Consider the following 11951-nt stretch of genomic DNA (forward strand, 5'->3'; position numbering starts at 1 on the left):
CCCCCTCTCTCTCCCTTCCCCCTCTCTTTCTCCCTTCCACCCCCCCCTCTCTCTCTCTCTCTCTCTCTCTCTCTCTCTCTCTCTCTCTCTCTCTCTCTCTCTCTCTTTCCCCAGTGTGTTGAAAAAATACAACAAAACACAAGTTGCACACATCTCATCTCTCGCAGGGACCGCGGAGGGGGAGCGACCCATTGCGACACAAGGGCGAGACAGACAACACATGCACATGTCAGTAAAGAACGAAGAGAATCCAATTAGCAACGTTTACTGTTTGTTGACGGTTAAGACCGTTATTGCAGTTAGGCAGAAAAAATTCCGTTATGACCGTTGGGTTTAAAGTAATGTTGACGGTTAAAACCGTTATTGCAGTGAGGCATAGAAAATTACGCTATGACAGTTGGGTTTAATGTCGACAGTTATGACTGTCATTGTGGTTAAGGTTAAAGAAATGTCAACGGTTAAGTCAGTTATTGTGGTAAAAAAAATGCTATGACGGTTGGGTTTAAAGTGATTTCGACGGTTGAGACCGTTACTGCAGAAAAAAAGGCGACGGTTATACCAGTTAGTATAAAAAATGACGGTTGGGTTTGAAATAATGTTGACGGTTAAGACCATTATGATGGTTAGGCAGAGGAAACTCAGGACGGTTTGGGTTAAGGTAATGTTGACGGTTAAAACAGTTATGCTGGTTGATTTAAAGTCCATGTAGGCAGTTATGACGGTAAAGACGGTTGAGTTTGAATTCATATATATAGTTCAAGGCCGTTATGACAGATTAAAAAAAAAAAAAAAAAAAAAAAAAAAAAAAAATTACGGTTATGAACAATGTGGTACCTGGATTGAAACCCATGTTGACGCTTATAACCATAACACTGGTTGAATTTGAATTCATATTGGCGGTTATGACAGTTAAGACGGTTGAGTTTAAAATCCCGCCGACGTTTATGACTGTTAACACCTGTGGAGTTAAATCCGCGTCGATGGTTATGTCAGTTACAGAGTTTGAATTTGAATTAATATAGGCGGTTATGACCGTTAAGACGGTTGGTTTTGAAAAATAGCTGACGGTTATGACCATTACGATAGTTGGGTTTGATTCACGTCGACGGTTATGTCCGTTATATTGGTTTGAATTTGAATTCATATGGGCGGTTATGACAGTTAAGATGTTTGGGCTTAGAGACCCACCGGCAGTTATGACCGTTACGACGGTAGGGTTTCAAACAAAGTCGAAGGTTATGACCGTTACGAGGGTCGGGTTTAAAACAACGCCAAGGGTTATGACCGTTACGATGTGTTTAAAATAACGTCAACGGTTATGACAGTTACGACGGTTGGGTTTAAATCAAAATTAACGTTTATAACCGCTACAATGGTTGAATTTAAAACTATGGCCGTTACAACGGTTTTATTTGGACCCACGGCGTCGCAAATGCCATCCGAAAGGGGTCCATCAAGGTCCCTTTTATCAAAATCACGTTAAGCCGTCCGTCTAACTGCGTTGGCGAAGAGTGTAAGCAAAGTCAGTTGTCTTCTCTCTATTTCTTTTATCCTTCAGCTTCTCCATCTCTTTACATTGTTTCCCTAGATTATCCATTTTTTTCTCTCTCTCTCTCCCAGCTTCGGTCTCTCTCTCTCTCTCTCTCTCTCTCTCTCTCTCTCTCTCTCTCTCTCTCTCTCTCCGCCTCTTCACCTTTACAATCAGTCTGTCCGGCTCATGTTTTCTATTTTTCTCCCTCCATCTCCTCTCGCTTTCTTCTTCTTCTATTTGTTTGTCTCTACATTCTTCTGCCATTCTTTCACCTCCTTTTTTTCTCTCCAGGCTTTTGTAATCTCTCAACGTCTTCCCACTCTCTTTTTTTATGGACTCTTTTTTTTCAGATCTCTTTCTTTCTCACTTCCATTGCCTTTCTCGTTCTTTTGATCTGCTTTGGTGTCTGCCTACGCTCGGAAGGTTGGGTTTTCACTTTCATCTGTTTTTTTCGTATTCAGAATCCAAAAATATAAGGGAATTGGATTGCTCCTTATGTTTCTATATAACACCTCCCAGCCACCTCACGGAAGCAGATGAGGTTGGGGAAAATACGAAATGCTCACTTATTGTCTCGTAATCCCATATGCATTGCATAATCTAAGACAAGACCAAAATGAAAAAAAAAGTATTTAAAAATCTTATTTTCTTTTCCAACACTAAACGACTTAATCAGACTATGAACTAATCCTTGAACCGAAGATTGTAATCTTATAGACCAATTCAGCCCAGGTCAGACCTTATAATAGATGATGCCGGGTGATTTCATTAGCCTCGGGAGCTTCCACAAAACAAAAGGAATTACATACATACATACATACATACATACATACATACATACATACATACATACATATACCAAAGGCTTTTTCCCCCTACATGGGGGGTAGCCAAAAAGTAAAAGGCATAGAAACCACTCCCACCCATTTCATTTCCTATATATTCCACTCCCCTCCACCTTCCTCCCTCCCTCTTATCTTGGCACCTCCTGGATGACGGGTCATCCCTGCATCCTGTCCACTGCCCTGGGTCAGAAGCAGTGTCGCAAGACGCAGCACATCCACAGCAAGGCCGCTTCATAGATTCGGCGACCCCCCCTCTCCGTCCCCTCATGCAGACAAGGAGAAGACGGGGAGAAATCCCTTCGGGCTGCGTCAATTTTTTTTTCTCATATATACTTCCTCAACCCCCCATCCCCCACCCACTCCCCCTCATGCATCACAGCATCATCTATACACAACCCCTCTCCATTCACCCCTATCTTCCGTCCTCTCCCGTCCTTCCTCCACAGACATTCCTCTCTTTTGCAATGCCCCTTTCACCCCATCCATCCATCTCATCCAAGGACGCCCCCTCATATTCACTCCTTCCACCTCTGCCTTCCACACTTCTTTTACTAATCTTTCCTCAATCATTCTTTCCATGTGTCCAAACCATCCTAGTACCCTTATCTCCCAGTTCCTTTTCCACCCCTGTTCTCCTCCTCACCTCCTCATTCCTCACTCTATCCAATCTAGTAACCCCTATCATACTTCTCAGACATTTCATCTCAAACACATTCAAACCCCTTCTCTCTTCCTCTCTTATGTTCCATGTTTCTGCCCCGTACAATACTGTTGGCACAATCACTCCTTCATACAACCTCCTCTTAGCATCCATTCCCAAATGTCTATTTCTCATTACACTTTTCAATCCACCAAGGCATTTACTCGCTTCTCTCAGTCTACATTCTACCTCCACCCCCACTCCTCCCTTTCCTGCCACATTCGCACCCAAGTATCTAAAACTATCCACTTCCTCCATTCTTTCACCCTTAATGCTCACCTCCAGCCTGCTGTCACTCTCTCCCCTTGTACATCTCATCACCTTACTTTTACCCACATTTATCTTCAGCTTCCTTCTTTCAAACACCTTCTCAAACTCTGTCACTAACTTCCTCAATTCCTCCTTTGATCCTGCTACAAGCGCAGTGTCATCAGCAAACAACAACTGGCTCACCTCCCACTTTTCTCCATTTTCTTTAACCATCTTTAACCCCTGACCCACTACCCTTGCATTCACCTCTCGCACCACCCCATCCATGTAAAGACTGAACAGCCAGGGCGATATAACACATCCCTGACGAAGTCCCACCTTTACCTCAAGCCACTCACTCTCTCCATTTCTAATCCTAACACAAGCTCTACTACTCTCGTAAAAACTCTTGACTGCTCTTAACAGCTTTCCTCCTATCCCATATATCTGCAGTACCTCTCACAGTGCCTTCCTGTCTACCCTGTCATAAGCCTTTTCCAGATTCATAAAAGCCAAAAAAACATCCTTACCTTTTCCTATAGCTTTCTCACATATCTGTCTTACCACAAAGATCTGATCTACACAACCCCTACCTGTCCTAAACCCACACTGTTCCTCACCAATTACTCCCTCTGTTCCTCTCCTAGTCCTCTCAATCAAGACCCTCCCATAAGCCTTCCCAACTACACTCAACAAGCTGATCCCTCTGAAACTACTACACTCACACTTGTCCCCCTTTCCCTTGTAAAGCGGAACTATACAGGCACTCCTCCAGTCCTCCGGCACTCTACCCTCTCTCAAACAAACATTAAACAACCTCACCAACCAGTCCACCATCACTGTACCTCCTTTCTTCAGACATTCTGCATGGCATCCATCCAGACCAGGTGCCTTACCTGCTCTCATCATCTTAACAGCTGCTTTCACTTCATCCTTCCCTATTTCTCCTCCATTTTCCTCACTCATCATTCTCATTTTCTTAGCGCTTCCCACTGCAACTACCTTTCCCTCCCTATCCTCCTTCACATTTAGCAACTCCCTAAAATACTCTGCCCACCTTCTTCTCACTGCCTTCTCTTCCATTATCATCTCTCCATCTGTACCTTTTACCTTTTCTTCTCTACTTGATTCGCCACATTTTTCTCTTTTAATTTCCTTCATAAACATCTTTTTATTGCTTTCAAAATTTTCTGTCATACTCATACCCCATTTCACATCTGCTCTCCTCTTTGCTTCCTTTATCTTATGCTTAGCTTCCCTTCTCTTTACTTTGTACCTCTCATACGATTCCCTCGTCCTAATTTGCAGCCAATCTATGAATGCCTGCTTCTTCTCTTCTACACATTTCTTTGCTTCCTCATCCCACCACTCACTACCCTTCCTTCTATCCACCTTGTCCCACACACCAACTCTGCACACCTTGTGACTCCCTCCTTGAACCATCCTCATTCCTCTTCCACTCCTAGTTCTACTCTATCCTTTACTCCCTCCCACTCCTCTTTCAGTTTCTTCTTAAACTCACTCTCCTTTTTTTTCCCTCATTTAAGCAATTCACTCTAAGTACCTCCCTACCTTCTGCCCTTTTCCTCTTTCTCCACCTATTCTCCACTCTCATTTTACCTTCCACCAGAAAATGATCTGATATTCCCCCATTCTCTCCCCTTAGAACATGTACATCCTTAACTCTTCCTACCATACTCCTGGTCACCACTATATAGTCCATTAACGCTCTATCTGCCACCCTTCCATCCACCACCCTCTCCCATGTGTACTTATGCTTGACTTTCTTCTTAAACACTGTATTTGCTATCAACTCACTTTCAAGACACATCACCCGCATTTCTCCATTACGATTTTTACCTGGAACTCCATACTTTCCAATCACTCCGCCTATTGGTTCATTTCCTACCCTAGCATTAAGGTCTCCCAATACAACTACATTGACATTTCTCCCTAATCCCTCTATGCACTCATTTATATCTACCCAAAAAGCCTCCCTTTCCTCTACGCTCTTCTCACTACCAGGTCCATACGCACTTACAAAAACCCACATCTCCCTTCCCAGCTTCACCTTCATCCACATCAACCTTGAAACCTCCTTCCACTCCACTTCCCGCTTACTTATCTCTTCACTTACTAGTATAGCCACCCCTTCTCTCCCTCGTCCCCTCTTCACTTCTGAGTACCTCCCAGCTACACTCCCAAACTCACAGTTGCCCTTTCCTTTCATTTTAGTTTCACTCAAAGCCAGCACATCCATCTTTCTTCTCACAAACATACTGCCTATCTCTTCCCTTTTACTCTCATCTGTACCACATCCACGCACATTAAAAGACCCAAACCTTAGGGTACTGGTTGGAAAACTCCCAGACCCTCTTATGCCTTTTCTTTTCTTTTTAGGAATGTCCCCTTTCGGGGCTACAGGTAGTAGGACTCCTAATCCCATCCCCGTCCTGTTTTTTGTCGCCTTTTACGACTCAAGTGGAAAGACTTGGTGGTAGCATTCTCTTCCCCCACCACAGGGTCGGCGAAAACAGAAAATGAATACTCAGAGAAATGGTACAGGACAGCAACAAGGGGTTGGGGGACAGCATAACGGAGGGACAGTCGTAGTATAAAAGTGTCATCATTTCTCTATGAACAGAGTTTTCCTCTATCATAGACAAAATGATGTGTGGCTCTGGTCCGTAGGGGCGCCCCATATAGACCCTAAAGTATCAACTGCATGCTACTTTGCCACAATAACATGCAGCCAATATCCCAGACGGTGAAAGGAATTACACCCACTGATATAATCATTAGACATTATCATATGTAGGTACAGGTTGGCCCAAAAGTCACTGAGGTGTTTTAGCCTTTAATAACTGCCTTGTTAAAGATGAAATTTTGATACAATACAGAAACATTACCTCAGCAACTGTATTGTCTCTCTTGCAGTACAAGTAGTTGTCCCACCTTACTGGAACTACATATCAGGCCTAAGAAATGACCACAAATTGCAAGCCTTCAGTGACTTTTGGGCTACCCTGTATATAAACACTTTTCATTCTTCTTCCTTCCTCCACCTCCTCCCTTCCTTCCTTTCCTTAAGAACATAAGAATGGAGAAGAGTGTAAGAGACCACAGGGCCTACACTAGGTAGTTCCATGTCCATTACAACCTATCATCCTCATCCATGAATCTATCAAACCTTCTTCTAAAACAACATATTGTTTCAGCGATTACTACAGGGTTGCTAAGTCTGTTCCACTCATTGACCACTGTTGGTAAACCAGTCCTTGCACCTTCCTCATGACGTTCCTGTTCCTCCTGAGCAGGTGTGGCCGAGTAAGGAAGCAGGACGTCTCTACTTCCTTATTGCCCATCTGCTTCTGTGCTACCTGCTACCACTGCAACTCATCTCCGCCTGCTACATCATGATCTGGATAAAGGTGAGGGCATGCGCGAGCTTGTTTATTCAAAAGAAGTATCTTTACAAGTCAGTGATAAATATTCGAGATCCTCTGGATATATATACATGTTTTTAAAACCTTTACTTAGGATTTTGTTTGTAGTTCTATCTATAACTCGTGGGTTACATGCATACATACATAGGTCTACGCACACGCACACACACACACACACACTCACACATACATACGTATATATATATATATATATATATATATATATATATATATATATATATATATATATATATATATATATATATATATATATACACCACTTTTGCCATCGTCAATATTCACGCAGCATTTTATTTCCACTGGTACACATTGCTATTAATACACTCCAACTTCTTCGAATTTATTACTAATTTCACATGTAAGATACAAAGTTTCTGAATTTTTTCTTGATTTCTTTTTTCTCATTCTCAACTCCATTTCTCAAAAATTTTTGTTTCTCAAAAATGCATTCCTCTTGCTTTCTCTTCCTTCCCCTACACTTCTCCACCTCCTCCTCCTCCTCCTCTTCCTCCTCCTCCTCCTCACGGCTGCCTCATCTCATATCCCATGCAATTTTAAAACTTTCATCCAACTTCCATCTTATCAGATCGCTGGTACCCTACCAATCCCTTCACATATAATTCTCATTTTACTCGTTGCTCAGCATCTCACGAGTCTGCTCGTAATCAATTACCTTCTACTTTCTTCTCTTATTAACTACTCTTTCTACTATTCTACCAACCCTAAGAAAGAGCACATGAGAATGGAGCCTATTACGTCGTTTTAACGAAGGAAATGTATTAATAAAAGCTCAATCCATTTTGTGTTTATATCGATAGACTTGTTGGCCATTGCCAATTACATACAACTCCTCTCTTTCAGTATCTACCTCCTACCCTCTAATCACTACTTTGGATTGTCCTTCCTTTAAATTACACCTTTCGAGTTCGATCACCCTCAAATCTACTTCTCTTGTAATGGTGGCATAAAATATTCTTTGTGTTGTACATACGTAATTGTAATACTATTCATTTATTATTACATATTTTATATACTATTGTAACAACCAAGCGTTCAGTTCGAACGTGTATGTTTACCCGCCAAGTCTGGCGTAGTGGCGTCGCTAAGCACCAGTAGTGATCTAGTTTACAAAGCGACAACACTTTCAATATTATAGAGCTTATTTCAAATACAATTTTTTATTTTATTTTTATAAACGGTTTCATTGGCCACCCCGATACACTCTACCATAAAACCTTCTACCTCTAATTCACCCTCCTCTACCTCTCTATACACAATTCATCTGTATCACCTCTCTCCCAAGTCCTACCTCTTAATATTATCTACCTTTTCTCAATCTACACCTTCATACCTACCTTTATCCTCTACCTCGTACCTCTCAGCCATCCCTTCTATTCCTTTCCTCCTCTTCATCAATTCTCTGCCTCCTACCTTGCAATTTCTAATCCTCATCTCTCACCTGTACCTCCTAGCCTCTACTTCCTACCTCTTAACCTCGAATTGTCATAATCTACCTTCTGCCTCTTATTTTCTAACTCCTACCTTTGATCCGGTACTTCCTAATCCCCACCTCCTATTTTCCAACCTCTTCTTCATAGCCTCTACCTCCTACCTCTTAACACCTCAATCAATAACTCTCTTCGGTCTCTTTTTTCTTGCCTCGTAGTCCTGCTCCTCTTAGGTCCTGTTTACATTAGCGGTTTGAACCGCGCGGAAACCGCGGTGGTATCGCACAGTAAAAAAAACACACAAAAAAAAACGGTTGTTTGTGAACACCTCCGTTCATTTACATTGTAACTGAACCGCAAGTGTGACAAGGGCCTTAAAGACACGCTGTCTCTTGTCTTTGCCAGGTGGCGTACCGCGCCATACCGGGTGATGCGCGCGACGCGGCCGTGCAGCAAATGCAGCAGAGAAGTAAGGTCAAAGTGGTCAAGATGCTGGTTGTGGTTGTTATCATCTTCATGCTCTCCTGGTTGCCTCTCTACGCCATCTTCACGCGTATCAAAGTACGTGGCGAGGGGCTATGTGTGATTTTTACTAACTCTTGGACAAGCTGTTGTCTGCAGCTGACCGGATTTGTAAAAATAAAGATTAGATAAAAGATGAAAAAATAGGTAAATAGATAGATAAAAAATAAACGAATCAATAAAACAAATTTATAAATAGATAGAACCCGTCCTGGGCAGTTCCACATTTCAATTTCAGCATGCTGGCCTTTGATGGCTTAGAATTAAATTGCATTGTGGTTGTTAAAATGTATCTCTAATCACTGGGACCCATTCAGTGTTGTACAAATACTTTCCCGCGTTCGTATACTTCCAATTGTACTATCATGGTGGAGATGGGTTGAACGCAAAATTTCATGTGTATGTAACTCGAGCATACAAACATATAAGAAAAAATGCGCTTAACCTTTATCTCTCTTGATAGCCCAGTTGGAAAGTCACTGTCGCACTTGTCATAAGGATGCCGGGTTCGAGTCCTGGGCAGTTCCACATTTCAATTTCAGCATGCTGGCCTTTGATGGCTTAGAATTAAAGTGCACTGTGGTTGTTAAAATGTATCTCTAATCACTGGAACCCATTCAGTGTTGTACAAATACTTTCCCGCGTTCGTATACATCCAATTGTACTGTCATGGTGGAGATGAGTTGAACGCAAAATTTCATATATGTGTAACTCGAGCATACAAATATATAAAAAAAATGCGCTTAGCCTTTATCTCTCTTGATAGCCTAGTTGGAAAGTTACTGTCGCACTTGTCATGAGGATGCCGGGTTCGAGTCCTGGGCAGTTCCACATTTCAATTTCAGCATGCTGGCCTTTGATGGCTTAGAATTAAAGTACACTGTGGTTGTTAAAATGTATCTCTAATCACTGGGACCCATTTAGTGTTGTATATATATATATATATATATATATATATATATATATATATATATATATATATATATATATATATATATATTCATATATTCCAGATTTATCCTTGTTTACCGTCAGACGATAATATTGAGTTTAGAAATTATCTTTAGACTAAAGGGTTTCATCAATTCTACATCAAAACTCTTAAAAACCTGTTTACATTTGTGAACCTCTGCCTTCAGATGTCATACTCTGGTTCTTAAGAACTTTGTGTTTCTTCCACCTCCAGGTTGGCGGTGAGCAAGGTGACATGGAGAGCTCCGTCCTCGCTATCATCACCCCAATGGCCCAGTGGCTAGGGGCGTCCAACTCCTGTATCAACCCTATCCTCTACGCCTTCTTCAACAAAAAGTACCGCAACGGGTTCCTGGCCATCGTCAGGAGCCGTTCCTGTTGCAGTACCCTCCGCTACGAGTCCTACTCCTACTCCACGGTACGCCGTTCTACCTGCTACTACTCGCAGTACTCCACGGTCCGACCCAAGACGGCCTCCTTCGACGGTCTTACCACCTCAAAGCAGGCGGGGAATGTGTACATGGTCGACCGTCGAGGAGGCCGATCCGGTGGGAGATCAAACGGGCCTTGCTCCTCTTCGTCAGCGTCCGCGAGTAAGGCTATCGCTGCCTCGGCGGCTGCGGCGGCGGCGACTGCCGCAGCCACCACTGAGAGTGACCGTCCGAGTGTTTCGAACGGCATCACGAACGGACTCGCTAACGTCCTCGAACTCCATGATCTGGCGCCCACCATCCACAACGACGTCTCCAGCGTCGGCAATGGCAACTCGACCGTCATCGAAGAGATCGAGATCGACGTCATCAGCTCGGACCACCTCGATGAGAATGCACAGTCGATCTCGAGCGGGAGAATCGACGACAGTGTCGACTAGTCGCGACCCCTTAGGCAGTCCCGGGAGCCTGTGACGTCAGTCCCCGGGGCAATTGGTTGTTGTCCTCCTGAGACGAGACGACGATCTTCTTTGTCTTCGTCTCGAAATTGTCTTTAGCTCTCGGCCTCTCGAGAAGCGTACGAGGCTGAAGGTACACCAGGTCAGGTCCTGGTCCCTCCTTCCTGTGTGGGTCGATCTTCGACACCATCAGCACTGATCGGCCAATCGAAGGTCGACGAAAGTCAACGACCGAGAAGAAACCCCTTGAAGTGTTTGTCCGTTTGATATTTAACCCCCTTACACCAAAGACCCTAAAGAAGATTATCTCCTGATCATGAAAGGGTTAGCATTGTTCGTTCACGTTATAGTGTGTGCTCAAGGTACGAAGTGACAGGTGATAGGCATTAGAACTACTTCCTCTATCTCCAATGACGTTCTTCTTCGTACAAGATCGGTGAGAACACTGGCGATTGGAGCTACACGCGGCAGTTACCCATCAGTGTTGTATCTAGCCCTTTGGTGTGTGTATAAGTATGTGTATACCCTGTCCACATCGCAGTCCCCACGTTTAACCACTTACAGTAAACCTAAGTCCTGTTGTTACGGTTTAACGAGAGGTCGTCATGTTGTCCAGGGGGAGGAAAGAAAGAGTCTTTCAGGCAATAATCTCTCGGTGCTTTAGAAATACTTCAGGAAATGTCGAGGGACCTTGGAAGCAGCATTTAGTTGGTTTAGCGTTCTAGCAGGGGACCCTGGGAGCGTAAAAAACAATTATTTAGATTATTTGAAGACTTTTTTTTTTCTTTTTCCTTTTGGCTATTCCAGAGGCACTCAAATTTTGGGGTCCTGAAAAAAGAATTGCGTGACTCCTTATGATTTTACAAGCAATCCCCTGGCGACGCTGAATTCTTCTGGTTACCCTTAAGTATCTTGGGGCTTCACAGGCAGCTTTTTGGTCTCTTTGGAGCCAAGCAAGCGGTCTCTGTTCTTGGGGTCTTGAAGATGCCACATGGTACTTTGTGATCTCATAAATAATCTACCCGTGCCTTGTGGTTGTACAAGAAACCCCTTGATGCCTTGAGGTTTTGCAAGTATTCCCTTGGTACCATGTGGATTCTGCAGTAAAACCTATTGGTGCTTTAGGGCTTTGCAAGTCACGCCTTAGGGCTATCACGAGTTACCAGTTACAGCTGCCAAAGGTCTTGCAAGTAGCCCCATGGAAATCTGATGTCCTAGAAACCTTTATGCGGGAATATGTGGTATCATAACTACTCCCTTGGTCCCAAGTGGTTTTCCAATCAGCTCTGCCGTTTGTTACTTTGTCTGGAGATCTCAAAATCACCCCC

The 11951-nt window shown here is 43.3% G+C and overlaps 1 protein-coding gene across 1 annotated transcript in view; it reads left to right on the forward strand.

Annotated features, from left to right (window-relative positions):
• Positions 1-11660, forward strand: part of LOC143039989 (neuropeptide SIFamide receptor-like) — a 355374-nt gene extending 343714 nt beyond the window's left edge. Inside the window, exons 4-6 of the mRNA XM_076210507.1 lie at positions 6643-6756; positions 8646-8801; positions 9949-11660. Of these exons, the coding sequence (XP_076066622.1) occupies positions 6643-6756; positions 8646-8801; positions 9949-10605 (927 nt within the window). The 3' untranslated portion in view covers positions 10606-11660. The remainder of the gene's footprint in view (positions 1-6642; positions 6757-8645; positions 8802-9948) is intronic.
• The last annotated feature ends 291 nt before the right edge of the window (positions 11661-11951 follow it).

Source organism: Oratosquilla oratoria, chromosome 27, assembly GCF_046742065.1.
Source record: "Oratosquilla oratoria isolate Oo_2021 chromosome 27, ASM4674206v1, whole genome shotgun sequence".
Lineage (NCBI taxonomy): Eukaryota > Metazoa > Arthropoda > Malacostraca > Stomatopoda > Squillidae > Oratosquilla > Oratosquilla oratoria.